This window comes from Myodes glareolus, chromosome 15, assembly GCF_982192425.1.
Source record: "Myodes glareolus chromosome 15, mMyoGla1.1, whole genome shotgun sequence".
In the NCBI taxonomy this organism is placed as follows: domain Eukaryota; kingdom Metazoa; phylum Chordata; class Mammalia; order Rodentia; family Cricetidae; genus Myodes; species Myodes glareolus.
This window is the reverse complement of record NC_142040.1, coordinates 41,210,912-41,235,974: the sequence shown is the minus strand read 5'-3', so window position 1 is coordinate 41,235,974 and position 25,063 is coordinate 41,210,912. Positions and strand designations below refer to the sequence as shown.

General features: G+C 40.0%; 1 protein-coding gene across 1 annotated transcript in view; it reads left to right on the top strand.

The window, feature by feature from the left end:
• Positions 1-7,477: 7,477 nt before the first annotated feature.
• Ndufs4 (NADH:ubiquinone oxidoreductase subunit S4) overlaps positions 7,478-25,063 on the top strand; it is a 115,685-nt gene continuing 98,099 nt past the window's right edge. The window contains exon 1 of the mRNA XM_048443047.2: positions 7,478-7,634. Coding sequence (XP_048299004.1) covers positions 7,537-7,634 — 98 coding nt within the window. The 5' untranslated portion in view covers positions 7,478-7,536. The remainder of the gene's footprint in view (positions 7,635-25,063) is intronic.

Sequence of the window (25,063 nt, the reverse complement as noted above, 5' to 3'; positions counted from 1 at the left end):
AATAACACAAAACGAGAGAACTAATTCTTGATTTATCAACATGAAGACCGGTGACCTGGCGGGGGGTGGGGGTGGGGAGTCTGCAGAGTGGTAGGAGGGAGAGGATCTAACTGGATTGCGGAGAAAAGAGAGTCAAGTAGAAACAATAGAGGCGGTGAACATAGACAGTAACTTAGAGCGATGCTGCTGCAAAGAGGACAATCGTCGGTGAGGACTAAGAGGACAATAAACTGGGTGAAAGTAAGCTTAATTGTTAATCAAAACAGATGAAATATCACTTTGCCTGTGAGTCAAAGAGATGTTCCCGGAAAGAGTGAAGTGTCTACAGGTAAAGGTGAAGGGTGGATCTTAGGTGATTCAAGATGAGACGCTATCACCTTCCCTGTGGGGAGGGATTAGCTGTAGATAGAGACCCGGATGGTTGATCTACCATTACAGAAAGGAGGTAGGGAGGGAATGTGACTGCCGGCTGCTGGAGCCTTATCTGCACAGGTTTCCTGGTTGCTTCATTTCTCGCTAGTACAAAGTCCTTAGCAAGAAGTGAGGATAGGAAGGGCAGCAGAGGTTTGAGGAGAGGAATAAAAGCTGGGAAAGATTTGTCTAATAAAGTGAGATAATAATTGAGAGAAGAAGGTAGACAAGACACATTTATTGCAAAGCTCTTTAGGATTGTAGTCAAGTTGAGGCAAGACAGAACAACAGGAAAAATTAAGGGCTATGGAAAAGGGGAGGGGCTTTTAGTCCGGAGTCTGGTTGAAGTCTTTCGTTTGCCAAGAGTTAAAAAGTCCAGAAGAATTAACAAAATTTGTCACAAAGGCTATCTTTGTAGAGACACTATTCCTTTTATATAGAAGTATTTCAAATAATAATGAGTTATTAGCGTTTATGGCTTATTCATATATGTCCTTATTTTCCAGAGGGTAACCTAGAGTCTCCCGGGAATCTCACAGACAGAAGTACAACCCTCATTTACAGTGAAAACACATCTCAATGACCCTGTTATCCCCACGAACTATGGTTTTTTACCTTATCAGCTGCAATGTAAGGCATCTCAGGAACAAGTCTATGATTCCATTTACTGATATAGAAAAAGAAGTTTTTCTTTAAAATTCTTTTGGATATAACTTCAGAAACCATCAAAATTGTATATTATAGACATTGCAAAACAACTTAACCGTGTGGACCCTGTCTTCACCCCAAGCACCTCTTTTTATTAATACCAGTGCTCAAATCTGTATTAAAATATCTTCTTAATAAGCTCTCACTTTGCTCCCTACTAACTTGTTCTGAAATTCTTTTTTGTACCAAAGTCAAGAATCCCAGGTTCACCTGAGTGGAGGTCCCAAAAGAGAACACCTGTTTCAGGTCTCCAACTGGAGCTGTGGCTCTGGCTCCCTTTCTCTCTGCTCTGGACAAATCCTGGGCAGGTTGAGGACTTTTCTCCAGCTCTGTCCAGCTGCGTGGTTCAGGTGGAGAAGAGAAGAGAATGATGGGTCGAGGGAGCAGCTTTGGGGTATATAAAAGAGAGAAGCAAGGAAGATGTGAGTCTAGCCAAGATGACACATACAGATGGGGTGGGAAAAGAGAGATGAGGGGAGGATTAGTGGGGTTGGTGGTTCTTACGAATCAAACCATTGTTGGAAGATCCAGGCTAACTGCCATTCTTTCTTCGAGTAGAATAGATCCTGCCCTTAGAAGCTGAGTTTTCATGGCGGCATGTACACAGGTGAACAGAAAATATGAAAAGGAGGAAAAGAAATATGGCCACTATACATGTTTAAAGAAGAATGCTCGAAAGTTGCCACGTAAGGGCTGGGGCTGTGGTTCGGTTGGGAGAGTACTTGCCTAGCATTCCTGAACACCCAGGTTTGACCTCCAGCATCACATAAAAGCTGAAGATGACGTGGTGGCACACACCTGTCATCCCAGCACTCAGGAGGTAAAAGCAGGAAGATCAGAAGTTCAAGGTCATTCCCAGGTACCTGGTGAATTTCAGACCAGCCTGGGCTACACGAGACAAACAGGATAGTTCAGTGGCTAAGAGAGCTTGTGATTATGCTTTTTGGTTTGAGCTCAATCCCTGGTACTCCCATGATGGAAAGACAGAATGACTCCCAATGTTGTCCTTGAACCTCTATATCTGTGCAATGGTATATGCATTATGGTACACACACAGTCACCCCAGATGCAAAAAGTTTTAAAAAGACAATTCATATTTCCCTAATATTTCACGGTCTAGAATTTGATAATATGGCTATTCCGATTAATTAAAAGGTGCTTGGGAGGCCAAGGCAAAAGAACCACAGCGACCTAGTAAGAACTTGCTTCAATTAAAAAGAGAGAATAAAATAAAACCTTTACTCCAGCGGTCAGTAAAAATACAAGTTCTATTACTAAGGACAAAAGGGGAAGTATATTAAGTTAGGCAATTGTTGTACCTTTTGTTTGTGGTATGTGCATTTCCCCACATCTTACCTCTAAAGGCAAGACACATAATTGGTACTGTGTCACGGTTCAATTGATGGATATTTTTTCTTTCTTATTAGAACAGAAACTAATGATGAGTTTTATAGTTGATGACATCTTTCTACTCTAAGAAGGATAGTGGTATTTTGCCAAGACGGAAAATATATAGGGGAGCAAGAGATTTTTCTAGGAGTAGAGAAAAAGAAAGGACATAATAGGTTTGGTTTCTACATCTTAAGTTTGAGAAGGACATGGAAGCAGTTGAAACCTCAGGACGAGAATTCAAGAGTGTGAAGGGGCATGCGATTCAGTTTATGTAGGAAAATTCTTTGAGTTCATAAAGGCTTTGATCGTTTGCGCCTATTTCCCAAAACTGATTTCAAGAACGAGTTCCTAACTACACATGGAAATTGTTTCATTGGTTGCCAAGGTCTCAAAAGCCCTGCCAGAGGTCATAATCATTTTATAAGATGATACTGTATTAATTCATGGTTTTTCAATTAAATTAGCAATAAAAATATAAGATGTGATTTAAAAAATTAGTTTGCAGCCAGTAAATGATGATGGAATTTTGCCATGCCTCTGGTGATTTTGTGTGAGACTTCTGATAAAAATATCTGGTTTTAATTTGTTTTTCTGGATGCTTTATTAAAGACCCATGTGCAAGGAGCAAAATCAAAAACAGACAACTATAGATCCTCTGTAAATTTCACATGCCATCAGAAATACTAAGCTAAATGTTTCTTTTGGCCACCGTGCATGAAATGCAAGCAAGAAGTCAATTCCTATGCTAATGCTCCTATTTTAAACAATAAAATGCAATTCGCATTGAGATATTCTGTTGAGCCTACTAGCATAATCTATAGGTTGGATGATATTACATTAAAAAAAAAACCCAAACAGCAAACTATTTATGATCCGTTATCCAGCTTATATTCACTACCTGAAATGTATGAAATAAGAAAATGAAAATAGTTATTATTAGTTTTTTTTAATGAGAGCTTAATGAAAAGTAGATTTATGCTTTCAGATCTCCTGCCAGCCACATGGAGTCCTCATCCGTGATAACCACCAAAGTATCCAGAAAATGGCACTTGATCAAGGATGGCATTTTAGAAACCAGTGAGATGTATCGATTGACGAGAATAACCACAGCAAACATAATTCAGAAACACTTTTTCTAAATGATAAGAGAGAAATTTGTTTCTTGCATTTTATATTTTTACAGTTATAAGTAGTTTTCTTTTTCCTTCTTTTTTTTTTTTTTTTTTTAGTCCTGGTTGGCCCAGAACTTACTAAGGAGACCAGGCTAGCCTAGAATTTACAGAGCTCCTTCAGCCTCTGACTTCCAAGTGCTGGGGTTAAAGGCATGCACTAACACAATTAGTTTTTTGCACATCTTTTGCTACTCAGTATGTATCAAGTACTAGGCTAAATGAAACACTCAGTAGGCTGAGGTAGGAGGACGGTGAGTTTGAAACCAACCTGGGCTACATACCAAGATTCTGTCAGAAGAGTGAGAATAATGAACTAGGCTACATGCTGGAAAAATGATCAGCAAAAACAGATATGATCCTTTCATCAGATAACTGACTTTGCATTCTAAAGAAAGGAGCAACTATGCTGAATTAAAAATTAAGCAAAGGAGACACGAGGAAGGAGACAGAAACCACCCTGGGGGAGTCTACACCAAGAACTGACGCAGACCCAGAAATCGGAGAGGGTTTGTTTGTAGAAGAGTATTCGAAAAGATATTTCTGGTCATAGCATGTCTAATAATTGGTGGCATAAAACTTAAGCTATATATTATCTGATATCACAGAAAATGTGGACATATTTTGCTCAGGGTTGGTTCAAGGCTGAATCAATGATGTCATTAAAGGCAGAGGCTCTTTCCTTTTCTCTGCTCCTCCATCCTGTCTTGTTGGCTACCACTGAGCCCTTCTTGCTCAGTAGTTGCCACAACTCTGGGCATTCTGTCCTTATATAATTACCAGGAAAAGAAGGGTAAGGAACATTTCTTCTTCTTCTTCTTCTTCTTCTTCTTCTTCTTCTTCTTCTTCTTCTTCTTCTTCTTCTTCTTCTTCTTCTTCTTCTTCTTCTTCCTTTTCCTCTTTTTCTTCTACTTCTCCTCCTTTTCTTTCTCTCTCTCCTTCCCTTAGATGTGTTGCCCTGGACAAGACCATTTTAGGGAAACTAAGTATACAGACAGCAGTTTTGGTCTCTGTGTTTCATGTTAGGTTTCACCAACAAGGAAGAGGGAGGTGGGAAAAGTATGAGATACAGTTCTTACTTCATGCAATGATATTAAAGCGCCAGCTGTGATCTGAAATCCCAGGGGAGAATGAGGGACTAGGCAAGGAAGAGTACTGCAGTGAGCAACAGTCTGTGGAAGACCGGGTGATAAGACAGAAAAACTGCCGGAGAGGACAGTGGAATAGGCTGGAGAGAAAGACAGGAGATAGCCTGGCCCTAGTAAATCAGGTATTTTGTCTTTGCCCCAAGAGCAATCATTACCCATTGGAAAGATTCATAAATTAATGTTATATAAATTGGAGGCCAGAATAACCTAATATGGACTATAGTAAACATTTAGACAAAAGAGGAATAAAATTACATCGTTCAGAATTATTATAAAAAAATCTTTAATTGATCAATATTTATTGCAGAATTAAAAAAAATACTTCCGGAGGTAAGGTAAAACTCTCAGAAAATTGATCTTAGGGGCTGCAGAGATAGCTCCAGTGGTTGAGAGCACTCGCTGCTCTTTCAGAGAACTTTGATTCAATTCCCAGCACACACATGGCAGCTTACTCTCTATAATCCAGCCCCAAGTGATCTGACACCCTCACACAGGTAAATGCAGGCAAAACACCAATGCACAGAAAGTAAAAATAAACCATAAGAAGAAAATGGACCTTATTATTCAAAGGATTTTTTTGCCCTTGCTTCACAAATCATATCTGACTTTTCACAAAGGGCTAAAACTTATAAAATGCAAAATGGATGAAAAATAAATCTGCAAATACATACAGAAATTTCTGGGGTGGTATTGAAATTGTAGCTATCAAGGTTGGAAAGAGCCTTACAGTGAAGGTGACATATGAGCAAAGTTGTAGGATGAAGGACAGCAAAAGAGAGTGGGGGCAAAGGAAAGGCGAGATAAATGGAGGAAGAGTATTCCAGACGCTAGAAAACCATCCTGAGCATAGAGAAGGTCAAAATCAAAGGCTCTCAGGTAGAGGTTTGGCTGATACATTCTAGGAATATCACAGGCTATCGTACTTAGAGTGTAGCAATTGAGGGGGCAGAGTAAGGAGGGAAGTCAAGAGTCTTTCTCTTCCAGTGCTGGGACTGTACCCAGGCCCTTCTCCTTGGTCAACAAAAGAACCACTGAGCTACATCTTAGCCCCTACATAGAGCTTTAAATGACAGAAGGTGTCTGACTTTTCTGCTAGGGGCTAGACTAGAAAGCCCTTGGGGTATTTAGTAGGAAAGAAGGGAATTCTTTGACTGTTGTGCTCTGTGCAAGCAGATTGGCGGGCCATGAATGCAAACATCCCTGCAAAAGGGAATTGTGGTTTGGACCAGAGTACTACTAGGAGAGGCAGGGAATACAGTCAAATGCTGGATATATTTGAAAGATTGGGGCAAAAAGAGAAACTAAGAACCGCCCCCCAAGAGAGCACAGTGGTAAAAGTACTTGCCACCACGCCTGTGGCATGAGTTGGAGTGAGAAAACTGACTCCTCCAATGTCCCTCTCTCCTCCACAATGTATGTCATGGCACATGTTTGCATGCCTACACATATCAATACATACATTTAAAAAGAATTACCGCAAATATTATAAATATCTGACTGAAGGCTATATATTAGAAAAACATTTTTCAGGCACTCTGCTAAGCTCTTACAAAATTAATGACCCTCATTAGTGTTGGGGTATCACTTGAGAAATGACGTTGAACACATTAGCGGATGAACAGTTGTGCTAGCACTTGGGAGGCTGAAGGAGGAAGACTGTAAGTTGATGGCTAACCTGAACAACACAGGGAGAGATCCTGTCTCTTACGAGAATTAAAGAGGCTAGGAATGTAGCTCAGTGATAAACTGCACACTCTCCCTGGGTTGGACCACCAACCTTGGAAGAACAAAAAGGAAAAGGATGCTGAAAAACTGAGGAGCCAGATAAGGTTAGATAGGACTCATGACAGTTAAACCTGGCTTTTGTCTAGGACCTTAGGTTATTGTTCCTTTCAGTGGGGGTTGGAATGGGATGAATGACAGGTGGAGGGGATGACGGAAATGGGGAGAGAAAACAGAACGGCTTCGTCCCTTTTCCTGACTGAAGTTGGTGCGTCATAGCTTCAGTGACAGCCCTCCTTAGACACCCTCTTCCTTCAACCTCAAACCAAAGGTTTACTAGAGATCAAAAGCTTTTAGGCCACCACCAGGCCCTGGGCTGCCTCCATGCTAGGCAAGCACTCTACCAACTGAGCCAGATTTCATGTAAATCCATATGTTCTTCTTCTTCCTTTTTTTTAATCTTTGGCGAGGCCAGATTTTTAGTGTGGAAAATATGATTATTCTAACTACAGACCATCAAACTGAGCGCAGCCTGTTCTGAAGGCTTGCAAAGAGAATCTGGCGACATTTTGGGAAAGTACTACTTTAGTTTCTCAAAGACTCGAGGAGCCCTCCGGCTCTTCCAGAGGGCTCAGACTCAGATATTCTGAGTTCTTTGAAAAATTATGAGTTACAGGTGTTTACATTTTTGAAGCATTTTCTTTCGGGCTTCTCAGCCTCAGTCTAAATAACCAACCCTACTAACAAGGATTACTTTTTATAGACGTAACATTTACACTCACTGAACCTTTTAATTTTTTTCTTTCATCCTTTTTCCTCTTCAATTCTTCCAATCAGACCTTTTAACTCTTTTCTAAACCCCAACATCAAAAGGAAAACAAACACTACACGATTCTGTTTCACTGCGGCTGCACTGCCTGGAGAACGAAGGAAGTGAGTCCCTAGCGGGGATCCGTCCTCCCATCCTGGCGTTTGCCCGCAGGAAGATGGCGGCGGTCTCAATGTCAGTGGCGCTGAGACAGGCGTTGTTGGGGAGAAGGGCAGCGGCTACAGCTGCCGTTTCCGTCTCTAGAGTTCCATCCAGGTAACATAATTATCAGCCTCGTCGGGCTCTTTATTCAGCATTCTCAGGTCGCTGCGCTTTGGCGGAGGCCGGGTCGGCCGGGCCCCGGAGGCGGCCTGGGGGAGCGAGTCCTCGGCTGACCCTTCCTCGGGGTGCGGGGACGAACTCGGGGCTCCCGCCAGGGCCCGCGGGGCTTCGGGTTCTCGGGAGCTCTGGGTCTGCAGCCCCGGGAGAGGGTCTGTGCGGAGGAGCTGTGAACAGGATCTTGGTTCCCCAGAAGGGGAGGAGTCTGGCCGACTTCTCTCCCAATGTCCTGCATCTCTTCCGTTGTCACCTGTTTGCCCTGGCTGGAAGGTTAAAACCCTGCTCCCCTTCCCAGGCTTTACCTAATATCTCTTGAGCTTCCAAACAGAAAGGTTGTTTTATTCACCATTCTGCATACGAGGGAAACTTCTTAGGACTTCAGGGGTAATAATAATATTTATTGGAAGGTGATAGTGTACCTATTTTCCATCTTGGGGAGGACTGGAAACCCGGCTGTGAGTTCCAGGCTTGAGCTCCACCACGGAGCTACGCCCTCAGCCAGCAAAGTGGTTTTTATTTGTATTTATTTTGTTTGTTTGAGACAGGATCACACTTTGTAGCCCCCGCTGGCCTGGAACTCGATCTGCCTGCCAGCAAGATGTTTTAAAAAAGGTTGATGGTAGTGCCGTTAAGTTTTCTCATCTACGTGTTTACTGACCCGGTACAGTAGTTGAGGGATTTGTGGTTATTTTGTGATGGCACCCCTCCCCCGTTCCCGAAGGATTACTTTATTTTTACGTATTTCTCCGTTTGCCTGAATTTATTAATAGCAGGTGTATACACATATTAGCGTTTTAATCTACGAGATAGCACGTTTTATCTCTTCTCTCACTGTTTGCTCCTGTAAAGTATGGCCATGTATTGTCAGCTGCATGCTATGGAGATTACCCTAACCGTTCCCATTGAAGATGGAAGACTGTGTCAGGGCTGGGAAGCATGTTGTCGTTTTTTAGAAAAAAGGAAAAGTCAGGTGCAGTGGCACAGGCCTTTAATGCCAGCACCGGGGAGGGGGCATTGGATCTTTGTGAGTGCCAGGCCAGCCTGGTCTACAGAGAGAGAGTTCCAGGATAGCCAAGGCTATGTAGAGACCCTGTCAAACAAAACTAAGCCATTAAATTATTTTTTAAAAAAGGAAAAGTGGCCTATCAAAGTACTTGTTAATTTAGTGTTAAACAAATACAAAAGGAACTGATTAGAACTTCTGAAGGTACATTTTATTATAGTTTTAAGTAGTGGTTTTGTGGGAAAGAAGAGGTTGCCCTTAGTAAGATCAGGGGATTTGCGATTTCGGGGACTGAGGATGTAGGTGAGTTGGTAGAGGACCTGGCATTCATGAGGTACTGGGTTCAGTCCGCAACATTGAATAAACCCATCCCAGCACCCAGAGTTGCAAAAGCGGAGAAAGGGAGGTTGTTCTGTAGGCAGAAGCAGAGCAATACATATATAATCAACAGTCCCTGGAAAATGAATGCTGTTATACTGGTGGAAAGTAAAAGACACATTTGTAGTTAAGTGTTTTACTTATGAGGAACTTAAATACCAAGTCGTTCTCGAAGATAAAACACTCCAGTGGTTAAGGCCAATGTGGTGATCTAGTTTAGTTCTATTCTCCTTAAATGTTATAGGTGTTAATTTACAGACCCTAATACTAATGTACTCAATATAGGGCTGGAGCTGGAAACAAATATAAGGGACCATTAGTATATTTCTCAGCAATTATGCTAGCTTAAATTAAGACAATACTGGATTTTACAAACAGATAGCTAGTACCACACATCTAAATTTAACAGTTTCTGCTTGTAAATATGTTATTAGGGATTTGAAAATAGCGTATATAAATAAAACAACCATTGTTTCATATTTTAAAAAAAATTCGAAGCCCAGGGAAAATAATTTTGACTTCACATTATTTTTATTTTATTTATATTTTTTTATTATGTGCATCTTACTTGACAATTATGGTTCCCCTCCCTTGTTTATATAGAAACTTTTTACAATATGTGTTGAGAATAATGCTTTGAAAAGGTTGAGAAGAAGGTTCCAATCCACCTGCGAAATTTAAATGTAAATTTCTTTTTTGCTAATCCGTAAAGAAATTGCAGTGGCATGATACTGCAAGTGTCTTGCGTGAAATAAGGGAGAGTGAAATCACTGAGGCAAGTGCTGAGAGAGGAGTGGGGCTTCCCTCCTACATTACCATTTGAATTCAATTATAAAGTTAATGTAAAGAAAAAGCCAGCAAGTAATGTAGAGAAAGTCAAACCACAGGCTTGTATTCAGACAGGAGAGAAAACTGAGCAACACTAGTGTTGGCAGCTTCTCAATGGCTTGTGTTCTAGAGTGAGCTTCCTTGACTCAACATCCTTAGTCACCTGTTCTTACCCTTACTATCCCTAAGTAGCCCAAAGGGTTTCCAGCACAAATTCTACCTACTTAAGGTATGCATCTATTGATAGATAAGCTGGTTTTCTCTTTCAAAGCAGTGACACTTGGGACTTAAGATAATGGCGTATCGATAGGTTTTTGTTCATTTTAACATGATCGTGTATGTTTCTATCATCTGCTCTCATTTCTTTCCTCAGATTTGGACTAGAGTTTGTTTCTTTAAAACATAGCTCTGATGATAGCAGATCCCCACAGCATGTTAGTATCTGTGATGAAGACTAAGTGTACGAGACTTTGTGAAGTCTTGTTTTGTGCTCCTAATCTCTGCCTTTATTTTGTGGCTTCCTTTCCTGCTGTGAAGCTGAGACCTCCAGTGATGGAAAGGAAAGTCTAAATTTGTAAAGAAACATTCAAGATCAATAGGTTGGCTTCTACCTGATTAAATATTTTTGCTTACATTTATTTATTTTGTATGTGTGTGTATATATTCATGTGGGAAAGTAGGTCTTAAGAGACACATCAGTGCTGGGCAGTGGTGGCACGCCTTTAATCCCAGCACTTGGGAGGCAGAGGCAGGTAGATCTTTGTGAGTTCTGGGTGACAGAGTGAGTTTCAGGACAGCCAGGGTCACGTAGAGAGACCCTGTCTCAAAAGCCAGAAAACACAAACAACAACAACAAAATAACCAAAGAGACATTTAAGTGAAAGCCAGGTAGGTACTAGCCTACATAAATGTGAATTTAAAATATCTACAATGTATATTTTTTATAATTATTTGTAGTGGTCTGAACTTAGGATATTCGCCTTGAATTCCGTTAATTTCCATATTAAAATTGTTTTATGAGTGGGTTTATACCTGACACATTATGACAAGTATTCTCACTCCTTTTTCATTCAGAAATTTAAAAATGTGAAGTGAAAATGAGTGATTTGTGAAAGGTACTTGCTAGAACATGAGGACTTCTTTGGAATGAGAGTAATTGATTTCCCATGAAGCTTTCAGTGAGGCATAATGGGAAAAGATGGAGCCCCTTGCTTCCTGAGTAACACCTGCTAGACTCGGTTTGGAAATGGGATGGATATAGAATTCAGATACAACACAGACTGTTTGAATGAAGAAGCTTCTGCAACTTGTCATTCCTCTATCATGTGTTTAGTACTGATCATAAACTCGGCAGAACTTGCTTTTCTAACTTAGTGATCCAGTCAGTGTGCCGAGGACATCCCTTACCTGGTGTCTTGTGTTTTCTCAGCACAAGAAATGTTCTTGTTTTGTAGCTGAGTAAGTAGATAGGTACAAAAGAGAAATGACTTAAGTTCTCTTTGGTAGAAAAAAAGTTTGATTTACTCATCAATACGTTGACTTTTGTAATGAGTATTATTTCTGATAACAGTAAATTAAAATTTCAGTGTCTTGTTTTTTCTTTTAGCAAGGTGTGTTCTTTGAAAAACTATCTACTACGAAAAAAAAACAAAAAAAATAAAGAAAAACTATCGACTGATGCTCTTGTCTACTTCACTGTTACTTCTCTACAGGGGCAGGGATGAATGTTTTGGGCTCAGAAAGAAAGTAATTTTCTTCCTGAATTTAGTATAAGAGATTTTTATAGGTGATTTCATTTTACTTTTTAACTGTTCCTTTGAGACAGTATCATTTGGCCAGGTTAGCAGGAGACTCACCGTGTAGCTGGGATGACCTTGAACTCCTGATCTGCTAGCCTCCCTCTCAGGTGCTGGCAGTACAGATTAGTGCCACCACGCCCTGCCTTCTTTTTTATACTCTTAAGCAAAATATGTATAATGCATGTATTAAATGTGGAATCCCAAACATATTTTTTTCTTGAGAACCTCAGTGGTCATTAGAAAAACTGTATTCTATTTTTAAAAACTGTTGAGTATGCCAGCTGTGCTTTCGAAGCTCTTGAGCCTGTTTTTTCTTTTTGTTTTGTTTTTCTAATTCTTCCTGCATTCTCCTTAGTATTTTTACCTGGAAAACTATGGTATTTTGGGATTTTAGTCTCATTTGTAGACGACTTTAGAAATGGACTTGGAGAGAAGCTCGAGGACAGTTTTTATTAACAGTTAAGAGGAACACAACAGGACAGCAAGCTGTAAATCTTGACAGCTGTTTGGAGCAGGAAACTAGAGAGAAAGCTGTGGTGTTTGTAAGCAGCCACACGGTGAAGAAGGTAGGGTAGCTTGAGAGAAAGAGCGGGACTTCCCAGAGCACCAGGAACACACGCCCAGGCTTTGGTCAGTATCTGAAAGGAAAAGAGGAGAAGGGACAGTAGACAAGCCAGATGTCAGCGGTGTGGAAGTGCTGGCTGATGTTCTCAAGCACTGTAGGTAACTACACCGAGGGCCAGGCTTCTGGGCAAGGTAAATACGGTGTCTCCTCCAGGGAATAATTATTCCCTAGCATGGTTCTATGTGAACCAGCTTTCCTGAAAGGCGCTCTCTTGGTCACATATAATTGACTAGCTAAACTGTATTAATTTAAAAAATTATTTATTTTTACTTTATGTGTATGTGTGTTTTGCCTGAATGTACCATGTGTCTGTGTACCATGTGCTCACCTGGTGTCTGAGGAGGTCAGAAGAGAGAGCCTTGGGTCCAATGGATTTGGTGTTATAGATGGCTGTGAGGCTACTGTGTCGATACTGGGACTTGAACCCGGTCCTTCTGGAAGAAGCCAGTGTTCTTAACATCTGAGACATATTTCTAGCTTCTGGTTTTAACTCTTAAAGGAGGAGACAATGGTATGTAAAGTTTTGATGTTGAAGCAGATCAGAATGTAGGCGGAGCCCACTGTTTGATTAGGAGAAAATAGCTTTCTCTTAATAGTCCTTACCTACAAAACTACTTTAGCAGTGTTCCTCCCTCAGCAGCAGAGACTCAGAGAACATCCAGAGGGTGACTGGAATTGGAGAATAAGTATAACCCATACCACCATGATAACGTAGAGATCCAGTTTCGGTTTGTTTCCCAGAAAGGATTCATGTCAGGACCAAAGTTTCCATTACACCTTCATGTACAGCCTCAGGGCTGCAGTGCTCACGTAGGAGAAATAAAAACTGACTTTCCTGGCCTGAAAACCAAGGTGCTGATTCTGGATGAGAATGAGGTATTTACTTTGGGGGCTTTTGCCCTGTATCTGCCTAAGTAGTTTCTAACTGACCTTCATCATTTTTACCTCTTTTTAATATGGTTGAATACCAAATAACTAAACCTATTAGAATTTTGTGTGGAATTCTGAGGTTTAATAAAGCCATGATGATGGCCAAAACTTATTTTCATTAAAATCTTGAGCCAGTGAATTGGCTACGTGGGTTAAATTGCTGTGACCTGAGTTCTATACCTAGGACCCACATAGTAGAAGGAAAGAATCAATTCCTGCAAGTTGTCCTCTGACCACTACACACAAGCACATCGACATACACACAAAGTTAATGAATATAAAAGAGCAAAATCTTGCATTCTTTTTAGGTTGACAGGATATAGTAGTTAATACCTGAGTTCTTACGACTTTCTTTTTTAATTGCATTATCTGAAGACCCTAAAAGAATCTGCTGTGACTGAATTGTGCAGTAGCCACATTTTTTTTTTTTTGCAGCTGCTTTCACCTAAATATTTGAATATTTTTGTAAACTATTCTTTATGTTTTCTGCTTTAGGTGGCGGAAAGGGGACAGTTCTGAGTTTTGGTTTCAAATTGTTTCTGTCCGTTGAGTATTTTGAAAGGAAAATGCAGCCTTACATTCTTTAGAATTAGTTAACCAAGTATAATCTTTTCTCGCCTGCATTCACCAGACTTACCTTAAAAAAATAGGCTCATCCTCCAGTTTAGTATTTTGTTTTCCCAATGTCAGTGCTCATCAGAATCACCTGTTACTTGCATCCGAGGCGTTGGTGTTCTTTGGGCACAGTTTAGTGCGTCAGTGAGTTAGGCTGAGGCTTTAGCGCTGCAGATCCTGATAGGAAACTCCTGCCCTTTTTTCTTTCTCATTTTCTCTCTCCAAGTAGTTTTAATATTTTATCTTCAAAGACTTCAAAAATATGACTTTGTTTGGGATTAACGGAGATTTCCAGAAACAAGAAAACTTCAGTTTTTGTAGTTTTCACTCATATACTAATCAGAGGCGTTGGGGGGGAGGTTGAGGGGGTGTTAGAGGCAGAGGCATTTTGGTAATTTTGGAGAAAGCAGGCCCTGTTGCTCCTCTCTAGAGACGCTTGTTCTTCATTTTGGAAGGGCTCAGGTTTAATATAGCACAGCTGTTGAACTCTGCCCTTCAGAGTTTTAAGAAGAAAGTGTCTTATCCTTTATAATGTTCATGTGCTTTTTAGGGAGATGGGCTTTGGCCGGGCTAGTTTTTAAGAAAATTGGTTGCTTTTCTAGAGTTCTTTTGTTTCAGTGAGCTTTTAGAATTGTCTCAGCTGAAGGGAGTACAGATCTTATTGCTTTTGTAGTGTGTTTTGCTGTGTCCTTAAAGCCAGGTGAAAAAGTATTTCTTTGTGTTTTCTAGGGCTCAAAAATATGCTCTTTCCTTTATTTGGCCACTTCATCTAAGTAAAAGGCCCTTACTTGACAAAAGATCCTGTTCTAGATGACTGTTCAGCGAGCCATGTGCTTCTCCTAAAACTGTCACTTCGTCCTGATGAGCTTTAAAGTGAAGACAGATGTTGTAAGTCTTTTGAGGACCACTACTCTTTGAATGGAAAGAGCACTTCTTTTTCAAGGGATTTCTTTATTGTTCTTTTAATAGTTTGAAATTCATTTTAATATTCTTATTATATATGTTTTTGGAAAATAAAATATACCTCATTATACAGCATTGATGAATATCTTGCATTTATTAAACCTTTAAAATGTGAAACTTAAAGTACTTTGTAATAATTACTTTTGGGTAGTGAAAAGTGTTAGTTTTTAATCGAAAGGGTGGCTTCTACCTTCATAGGTTAACTTTTGAAATATAGCTCATAGAGTCTTGCCATACATGAGTTGGAAGAAAATTCTTCTCAGGTTGTCAGCCCTACCCTTTCTTTAGTGTGGGAATCTCTGGAGCTTCTGCTGGTGATCTGAGTTTCTGGTGGCTCTAAAACCAGTTTTCTTCAGTGTGCCAGGATGCGCTCTAGAAATACCAAGGCAGAGGGAGGTATCGTGGCAAATGTTTCAGACGTGCTGCCTCTGTTCCCGTGGACCTGTGACTAGCAGAGTACATAGCAGCAGAAGGGTGCGGCCCAGCACTGCTGCTTACCTCATGGCAGGCAGGACTCACAGACTGGAAGGGGCCCTAGCTAGATCCAGTCCCTGCGGACTTCTGCCTCTTCCAGATACACCCTATCTCCCAAGTTACTAGCACTTTCCAAAATAGGGCCATTAGCTGGAAACCAAGGCCTTAAGACATGACGGGTGTGGGAGGGAAACCTTTTCTATTCAACCCACAACACTACACTCTGTTCTTTTCTACTCATTGGTAAGTGCTATTTCTCTTTGTGCTCTCAGAGTAAGTCTTTCCCCTGTGTACTCATCAGCCCTTCCCATAACTAGGCTTATGCTTAGCATCTTCAGCCTGTTTATTCTATTAAGATGGCCAGAGTTCTTGATGCTTTCTGCTTCTTTGTACTCCTTAGGATGCCATAATGGGTGATTTTGATGAGCAGCACGGTTGTATTAAGAGTGCCTAGGTAATTGGTGAAGCACACTTTTGAATATGTCTATGATAGTGATGGTCTTGGATGATAGAACATAAGGATTCTGGAATGATGACTGAATTAGTCCTTAGATGGATTCGTATATTAGCATGTGATTAGGAGGTGGTGCAAAGAAGGAGGTGTGGTCTTTAGGGGAAGTAAGTCTTTGGGGGTATGTCCTTGGATCTTTACCTAACCTAGTCCCTTTCTGTACTGCCTCTTTCTTTGCTTCCTGGAGTGCCATGAATGAAGTTCTGCCAAATACTCGACAGTCATGGTATTTTGCCCAACCTCATGGAACCATGTGACTCTGAAACTCTTTCTGAGCCATCTACTCAGCGCTAGTTTCCTTTCTTTGACTCCTTTTGGTTAGATTTATATCAAGATGATACTGAACTCAAAAAGAGCTAGGAGTTGTTACTTTCTCGAGTTACTGTAATTTTATTTTAAAAAAATTTTATGCTGTATTTTCTTTTGCTTAAAACATTTTTAAATTTTGAGAGTTTCATACCTGAATACTGTACTTACATCATTTCCATCTCTCAGTTAACCATCTTCTTATTTCCCTTGAGACTTTCTTGATCCATGGATTATTGAGCGTTTGTTGGGCTGAGCACTTAGCATGTAGCTTAGTAGTAGAGCATTTGTCTGCCAAGTTTGGAGTCCCCTGGCCTTGCACTGCAACACAAATAAGTAGAAGTACCTACTTGATTTCTGAAAACCCAGTTTCATAGAACTTCATTTTTTAGTGTCCATCCTAAAACTTGTGGCTCTACTGGCCTGGCTTTGTAGTCCACTTCCACAGTTGCCCCTGAGTCAGTCAGGGCTAAGGAACCTGGAATAAATAAAAAAAGGAAGCTAAAAGAGCAGGTGTTTCACGAGCCACATCACTCCAGTGAGTGGAGATAAAGAATTTAATTAGTGACGGTGGTGCACACCTTTATTTCCAGTACCCAGTAGACAGAGGCAGGCAGATCTCTGTGAGCTTGAGGCCAGCCTAGTCTACAGAGTGAGTTCCAGGATACCAAGTCCACATAGAGAAACCCTGTCTTGAAACAAATAAAAACATTTTTTTCTGTCATTTTTTGCTCTTGCAAATATTTGTTGTTTCCCCACTGGTGCGGTTGCAGGATTATCCAAGATCGGTGCCAGGTATGAGAAGGATGAGGTGGCTTCTGCAGTTTCTGAGCATTGCTTTTTCTTTTTGTTCCTTGGGGCAAATTTCTACAGAAGTGCGTATTTCTGTTTTCAGCTTTGTTAAGCACAGGCTTGGAGCACCGCAGAGCAGAGTGAAAGGTAGCTTCACAGCAGGTTAAATGAAGCTCCAGGTCTGGGGCTTTTCCTGTTCTGCCTGCTGTTTGCATCCAGATGATCATTATTATTGCATTCAGTGGGAGAACAGTGGAGTGTGTTTACTAGATGTTGCCTAGGACCAGACGCCCTAGGATGAATTACCTTAAAAGCTAATTGTACTATTTCTTGCATTTTTAGAAAAGCTGAATAGACTTAAGTGATCTAAATTGACTTCAGAAGTCATTATAGCTTCAGATTCTTAACGAGTTGTTTCTCAACTCTAGTGAAATTCACATGCCAGAGTCTGGGAAAGCAGAGAAAGTATTTCAGAGTATATGCTCCTGTTTGGAAATGTTGGCGTTTAATAAAATGAAAGCTTGTAGTGAGTGATACAGAGCCAGAAAAATTTATTGAGTTGAAACTATCAAGCAACAATTTTGGTTAAAGACATTGAGCCTGACAGTGGTGGCGCACACCTTTAATCCCAGCACTCGGGTGGCAGAGGCAGGCGGATCTTTGTAAATTCGAGGCCAGTCTGGTTTACAGAGCAGGTTCCAGGACAGGCTCCAAAGCTACAGCTAAGCCCTTTCTCGAAAAAACAAACAAGCAAACAAACAAAAGACATTGTGTTGGTTAGTTTGTCACATCGACACAACCTAGAAGCACCTGAGAGTCTCAATGAGGGATTTAGGTCAGGTTGGTCTGTGATTACTCTGGAGGTATTGTTCTCATTGCCTGAATTGATGTGGGAAGACAAAGCCTTAGAGTGGATAGCGCCATTCCCTGGCTTTGTGTTCTGGACTATGCACAGATATATGCTTCAGCCTTCAGAGAAAGTGCTTCTCAGTCACTCCCATTTGAAGGATGGAAGTCTTGAACATTCATCTAGAATGCCTGTGCCCCTTTGACAAAGGTGTTATCTACTCTGTGCTGTGAGCTGAACTTGTACTTCACTTGACATGTATGCTGGAAGGTGGCTGAAGAGTGTGCTCTTAACAGCTGTGGCTGAAATGATAAACTGGCCAATGGTATCTGTTAGATTTCTTTGTCATTTAGGAGACTCTAACTTCCTGCTTTGATGTAATCAGGGTTCTAATTGCTATCAGTTTTGAATACTTAGACACTAAGTAATTGGTTCATGTATCTTACTTATCTCAGTAAAGTAAATGATCTTATTTTAGGTGATGGTTGATAATCACATTATAGTTTTATATATGCCTAGGACTATAAACTGTCTTAGGTGCCTTAGAATTTATTTACCTTGCCTCTAGGATGTGACAAAGGATCTAGAAGTTGAAATCTTACAATGTATTTAACTATAAATTACACTAGAGACTTTGTGCTTTTAAAGATTTACTTTTAACCTGTCGGGGAGGTGGGGGTTATGTGCACACTAGTGCATGTGCTCTCCAAGACCAGAGGCATCAGACCTTCCTGGAGCTGGAGTTAGAGACAGTTGTGAGCCACCTGACCTAGGGCTGGTGTTTGAACCTGGGTCCTTTGGAGAGCAGCAGGAGCTCTTAACCACTGAGACATCTCTCTAGACTTACCTTTTTTTTTCTTCAAAAAAAAAAAAAAGAGATACTGCCTAAATGCCTATAATGGCCTTGAATTAGGCCTTTATTGATTTTTTTTTTTGTTTTAAGACGAGCTCTGACAAGTTTTATTAAAGAAAAACTTTCCTGGTTTACTTTTCACCAGTCTTCTGGCATGCTTCTAGTGATGTCAGAATCACCAGGGTTGAAGATAGCCAGTGAGAATATTCTGTAGTATTTCCCAAATGCCCCATTTAATATTATTGTCACTGTTGGAATGGACATCAGTTTTGGCCAACGTGACATAGTATTCTATTCACGTTGAATACTATTTTCTTAGAACTGGGCAGCTGTTAGTGATGATCACCAGTTTTTATTTGACCTGCCTGATCATGTCTGATCATCTTCAGATCTGCTTATATCCCAGCACATATTTTCCACTTTTCATAGCAAGATGATTGTCTCCAGAGAATTTTTGTCTTCTTTGTGGCCACTGTCTTCCTGCCCCAGGTGTAGGACAGCTGCCAACCAATAGCAGCTGCTAAGGTAACCAAGGAGTAAGAAAAGCTGAATGTAGTTTTCACATTGGGTTTTGGGGATTAAACTCAGGTCATCAGGCTTGTGGAGGAAGTAAGTTTTATTGCTGAGCCATCTCTTTGGCTCCTAGCAGTATCTTTTTATTATTTATTTATTTATTTTGGTTTTTCGATGCAAGGTTTCTCTAGCTTTGGAGCCTGTCCTGGAACTAGCTCTTGTAGACCAGGCTGGCCTTGAACTCATAGAGCTCTGCCTTACTCTGCCTTCTGAGTGCTGGGATTAAAGATGTGTGCCACCACCGCCCAACCTTCCCAGCTATATCTTCTTTTTTTATTTGTTTATTTTTGTGGTTTTTCTTTTTTCTTTTTTTCTCTGATAATTTTTAATACTTTATAAATAATAGGAATCAAAATTTCCACTTCCTCCCCTCCTCCCATTTCTCTCCTGCTCTCCCACTCACCCTTCCCCTCTCCCCCTCCAGTTCTAAGAGAGGACAGGATACCCTGCCCTGTTCCCAGCTATATCTTAAAATGCGCATGTATTATATATATATAATATGTATATATATTTATATATAGTGTGTGTGTATACGCACACTTGCACACATGCATGCATACATACATATGTTAGGAAATATAACAGCAAAATGAATTCTATTTAAGGGCTAGAAAATTTGAACTGGGGAGATGACTTCCATTGGAAGCTCCTCGGTAAAGACTTAACAGCCATAACTTTGAAGTTTTGCCAGAGACTTTAGACCATACCTAACACAGACCATAGAACCTTCTCTCTACTTCTGTTGTTTTCTGTAATTTCCCAGAAATCTAGACACATCTGATCAGGACTTTGCATGGCATCTTGATCTCACTGGAGTTCGAATAATTGATGATATCATACCTTTATCACTCTCTGCCTTTCCTTCCTAATTACTGTCATCAGTACCTGGATGGTTTCTAAGCTAGGTTCTTGTTTTATTCCTGTCTCCTTTCTCTTATGCCTCATTTATTAGTCAATAACTTCTTAAAATATTTTTTAAAATGCATATATTAGTTTGTATGTATATGTGGGTGTGCATGCACTCATGCCATAATATGTGTGTCAAGGTCAGAGGACAACTTGCAAAAGTCACTTCTTTCCTTCCATCATTTGGGTCCCAGGGATTGAATTCATGTCATTAGGCATAATGCACATGCCCTAACATCTTACCATTGGAGCCATGTCTCCAGCTCTTAGTCACTAAATTCTCATGTTTATTTTTCTCTTATATAGCTTCCGTTTTCCCTATGATTCTAAGAAACTGTCACTCAGCTTCCAACTGGTCTACATTTGATGTGTCCATTTGCACTTCATGTTGCATACAATATAAAGTTCAAACTTCTCAAGTGTGTTACAGTGTCCTTCATATTCTCTGCTCTCATCTTCTATTCCTCTGTTCATTCCTGGACATTCACCCCTTCTCCTTTTCTTAAAGTAGAAACTGGTTATACAGCCCAGATTGACCCAGATTACTTCTGTAGCCCAAGCTAGCCTCATACTCACAATGTTCCAGCCGTAGCCTCCAATGTGCTCCAATGTGTAGGCGAATGCAGCCGTCTGTACCCAGTGGCATCTGTATTTTTAACAGCCTCTTCCTGGCCCAGTCTCCAGCCATGCATTAACACTGTTTTGGTGACTCCAAGTTACCTACAATTCCATAGTTCTTCCCCGTTTTGTAATTAAATTTGTCTTTCTATACTGTTTCTTTCCTTCTTCCTAAAACTCCTGAAGCTTCTGTGCCTCTGTCCTGCCTACCCCGGCACCCTTTGCTCACAGAACTCCTGTTTGTCCTCAGGGAGCAGTTAATCACACTAAGGTTAAACCTAGAGGTTTGGGTCAATGCCAATCTGTGTGGTTTAGGGCTCCCTACTAGCATGCCCTGCTTTCCAGCATAGGTTGAATATTGCTATCTGAGAAGTTTGTGGTCGGATACTTTTTATTTTGAAATATTTGAAAAACCCTTTTAGAAATATTTGCATACACATAATGAGATATCTTGGAGATAGGACCCAGTTTATCTAGTACACAATTCACATTGTTTCTTACATACATAACTGTTAGAGTGTGGAATTTCCATTTGTGATAGCATGTTAATGTTCAAATAGTTTCAAAGTTTGAAGCTTTGAATTTCAGATGACTGGATTAGAGATTCCCTGTACTCCTGTGTATCCCTCTAGACTTGAGATCATTGGATCTAGAACTGTTGTGTGCTTTCAGAGTATGTCTTTGGAGTCACTAGATTATGGAATAGTGTAGAAATTTAAAAAATACTATTTAGCTTTCTTTCAATAAGCAGGATAGCATTCTGAATATTCTCTCTTTTTTTTAAAGATGTATTTATTAATGGCTTTAGTGGCACCCTCCTTTAGGTGCACTTGGGGAATTGAGACAGGTAGATCTCTGTGAGTTCAACGCCAGCCTGGTCAAGTTCCAGGGCAGCCAGGACAACACAGAAAAACTGTCTTGAAAAACAAAACAAAACAACAATAAAAAGTGTATTTATTTTGTTTTATTTTACTTTATGTGTGTGTGCTTCTTACCTGCATATATGTACGTATATTCTATGTGTGCCTGGTGCCCACAGAGGTTAGAAGAGTGAGTCAGAGTCCCTGGAATTTGAGTTATAGATGGTTGTGAGCTTCATGTGGGTGCTTGAGAACTGAACCTGGTCCTCAGCAAGAGCAACAAGTGCTCTTAATTGTTGAATCATCGCTATAGCCCCTCTTTTATTATTCTTACAGAGCTTTGGATTTTAAATATAACCATTAGGAATAATGATAGCATATATTGCTGGAAGGAAAAGATAAAACATTTAGTTTAATAATCCATCTTACCTTTTCTATACTATTGAATATTGCAGGCTTTATCTTTCTTAGTTGAAGACACAGTCTGCTCTGTAGTGCTGGCTGGCTTGCACACAGCCCAGCTTGGCCTTGAACTTGCTTGAACTCTTGCCTTTGCCTCTCAAGCGCTGAGCTTGTAGGTGTTTGTCAACACAGCCCTTGTTGTAGACTTAAGATAGTAATTACTAATACATTGTAAGTAGAATTCTGTCAGAAAGTTTTTTTTTGTGGAATTTGGATTTTTACAGGATAACTTTTTCATAAAAATGAAAACTTTGGAAACCTGGAGTTTCTAACAGTGAAGTGATATTTTGTTTTTATGATGATTGGCTTGCTTAGCTGTGTTATGTAGACTTTAGAACAGAAGACTACCTAATCTACAGAATAAAATTTGAATTTCAAGATCAAACATTTGTAAATTATTTTGTTTTCGACTGTATCAAGTAGGTCACATAATTTTATTCAGTTGAATTTGTTCATATAATCATTTGAAAAGTAAAATATCTTAGGATTTATGGTATATATGAATTTCATAAATTTTGTTACATTTTATTGTGTTATTTTATGAGAAAGAATTTGAGAAGAGGCAGAGTAAAAAACATCAGTGGACATATCTGGGAAGACAGAAAATTCATGTCTGTTCACTTCTAATTTCAGACAAACCTTGGTATCATAGGTACATTAAAAAATTGTGAGTAGCATTGTCACTATCTGCATGAGTGTAATTGGTACTAAGTGTCTGAGTAATCCAAAGAAAAATGATGCTAAATGTTTTTAAATTGTCTCAGGTTTGGGACATTGGTTGCACAATGAAAACAGAATACGTGGACAGGGCCGTTTTATTGAGCAAGCATTTTCTGACAGTCTCACTGCATCCTTCAGGTGCCATGCTCTAGCGCATATACACAGCCTCTGCTCTAGAAGGCATCTTGTGTGTGTCTGCAGCGTAGAAAATTCCATGAGCATTCAAACCCATGATAGTGCAATTAGTGTATATGGTTTTTATTTGTTTGTTTGTTCATTTGTTTGTTTGTTTGTTTGTTTGAGACAGTGTTTCTCTGTGTAGATTTGTCTGTCCTGGAACTCACTGTAGACCAAGCTGGTCTTAAACTCTTATCAGCCTGCCTCTGCCTTCCAAGTGCTGGCATTAAAGGCGTGTACCACCACTGGTTTGTTCGTTTGCTTGTTTCCAGTAACTATAAAAATTTGAAGGCTACTGAGTCTAGCAATTTTGAGTAAGAGATTGTAGATGTTTCAATAAATGTTGGATAACTGAGTAAGAATTACTATCTCCATATACATTTTTTTTAAAAATAGGGTTTTGCTAGTGAATAACCATGGCTGGTCTTGAACTTGTTATATAACTGAGATTCTTTTTACCTTGGCCTTTCAAGTGCTAGGATTACTGGTAGGTAGGTGCTACCGTTCCTGTCCCTTTGGTATTTATGATCTGCAGAGTGCAAGAGGATTTTTGATAGCTGTATTATTTTATACTTTAGTATTAACTGGCAAGATCTTTCACATTTTTCTTCAAAATATGTTATTTGTCTCATTTTAGTTATTTTCTTTTTTTCTTTTTGGTGTCAAAGATTGAATGCAGGGCTTTGTACTTGGCTAGACGTGGGTTCTAACGCTGAACTCCGTATTTAAAATCCCAATGTATTTTATTATATGTGTATTTGTCAACATGACGAAAACTGTTTTAAAGTTAAAAACTTCTTAAGGTGAGTATTTTCTTTAAAATAATGGAATATTATGAAAAATCAATGGAAAAAGTCACATTTTCATATTGATAAGAATAAATTTGTGATTAGAATCAAGTTGCATATGCAGTGCTGACAAGTAGCTAAGAAGCCGTCGACTTAGGCTTTTAGTTAAGTAAAATGCTGCAGATTCCCAATTGGTTGCAGTGGGCAGCGGGCCATGAGACCATGCCATAGATCCCAAGAGCAGCCAGTCCCAGGTTGGGATGGCACAGTTCCCCAGGTAGCTGCAGTGGGCCCCTAGGGGCAGCGAGTCCCAGGCAGAGAGCCCTGTGGTAGGCGAGAGACCTCGATGGGTCAGCAAGTCCCACGAGGAGAGATACTTAGATTGGCATGCCATGAGACTATGCTGCAGGTCTCCGAAGGTGGCTGGTCCCCGACAGGGATCCACACGGCAGGCCAGAGAAAGATGAGTAGGCACACCATACAGAGTGAAGTTATTTAGTGGGTTATAGAGGGGAAAGGGAAAAAGGCAAGAAGAAGAGAGGGGGGCGAGGCAGGAAGGGGAGAAGGGAGAGACAGGAGCTTCCTGAGAGAGGTGGGGAGGGAGAGGGGGAAGGGAGGGAGGATTACACTCATAAAACATTTAAAACTCCCTAAGTGAAATTTATTTATAAATCTAGTAACTTTTGTTTCCCAAATACACTCATAATATTTATTGCTTATAATTTTGCTTAGAATATGTCAGGAATTGTTCTACCTTCTTGTTATTTACATCTCATTTAGCCTCAGTGGCTCAATGAGGTCTATGATACTGTGGCTCAGGAAGGTAGATAGGAGAGTAGCATTCTAATGACACAAGTGGTCACCTGTGTAGTAAGGTGGAAGTGACCTTTGTGAAGTGTGGTTAAGAGGGCAGGTCAGAGGACAATATCTTTCCCAAAAGAGAATTTTCTTCTTTGGTCCAAATGAAGCTCTAAACATTGACCACACATAAGCTGTGGAGCTTACTAAATTGTAAAACTTTTAGTGATACCTGGGTAATTTTTTTAGCCAACAATTTATATTTCAGGACTTATTCATTTCAGTCTTGATTCATACCAGTGAAAAATTTTTTTTGATGTGTTTCAGTGAATGGTATTTGAAGTTCATTGCTATGAATGGTTACTTATGAAGGGGATAAATATCCATTGTTAGAGTATAGTTTAAAATTAACTCGAATTAGATGGCACTATTTATACTGAAGATTTTTTTTATGCAACAGCTGGACTAGCTAACATACTACACCAAGTACCAACCATTTAATAAGGGTTTTATGAATATGGCCTCATTTAATTCTCATAG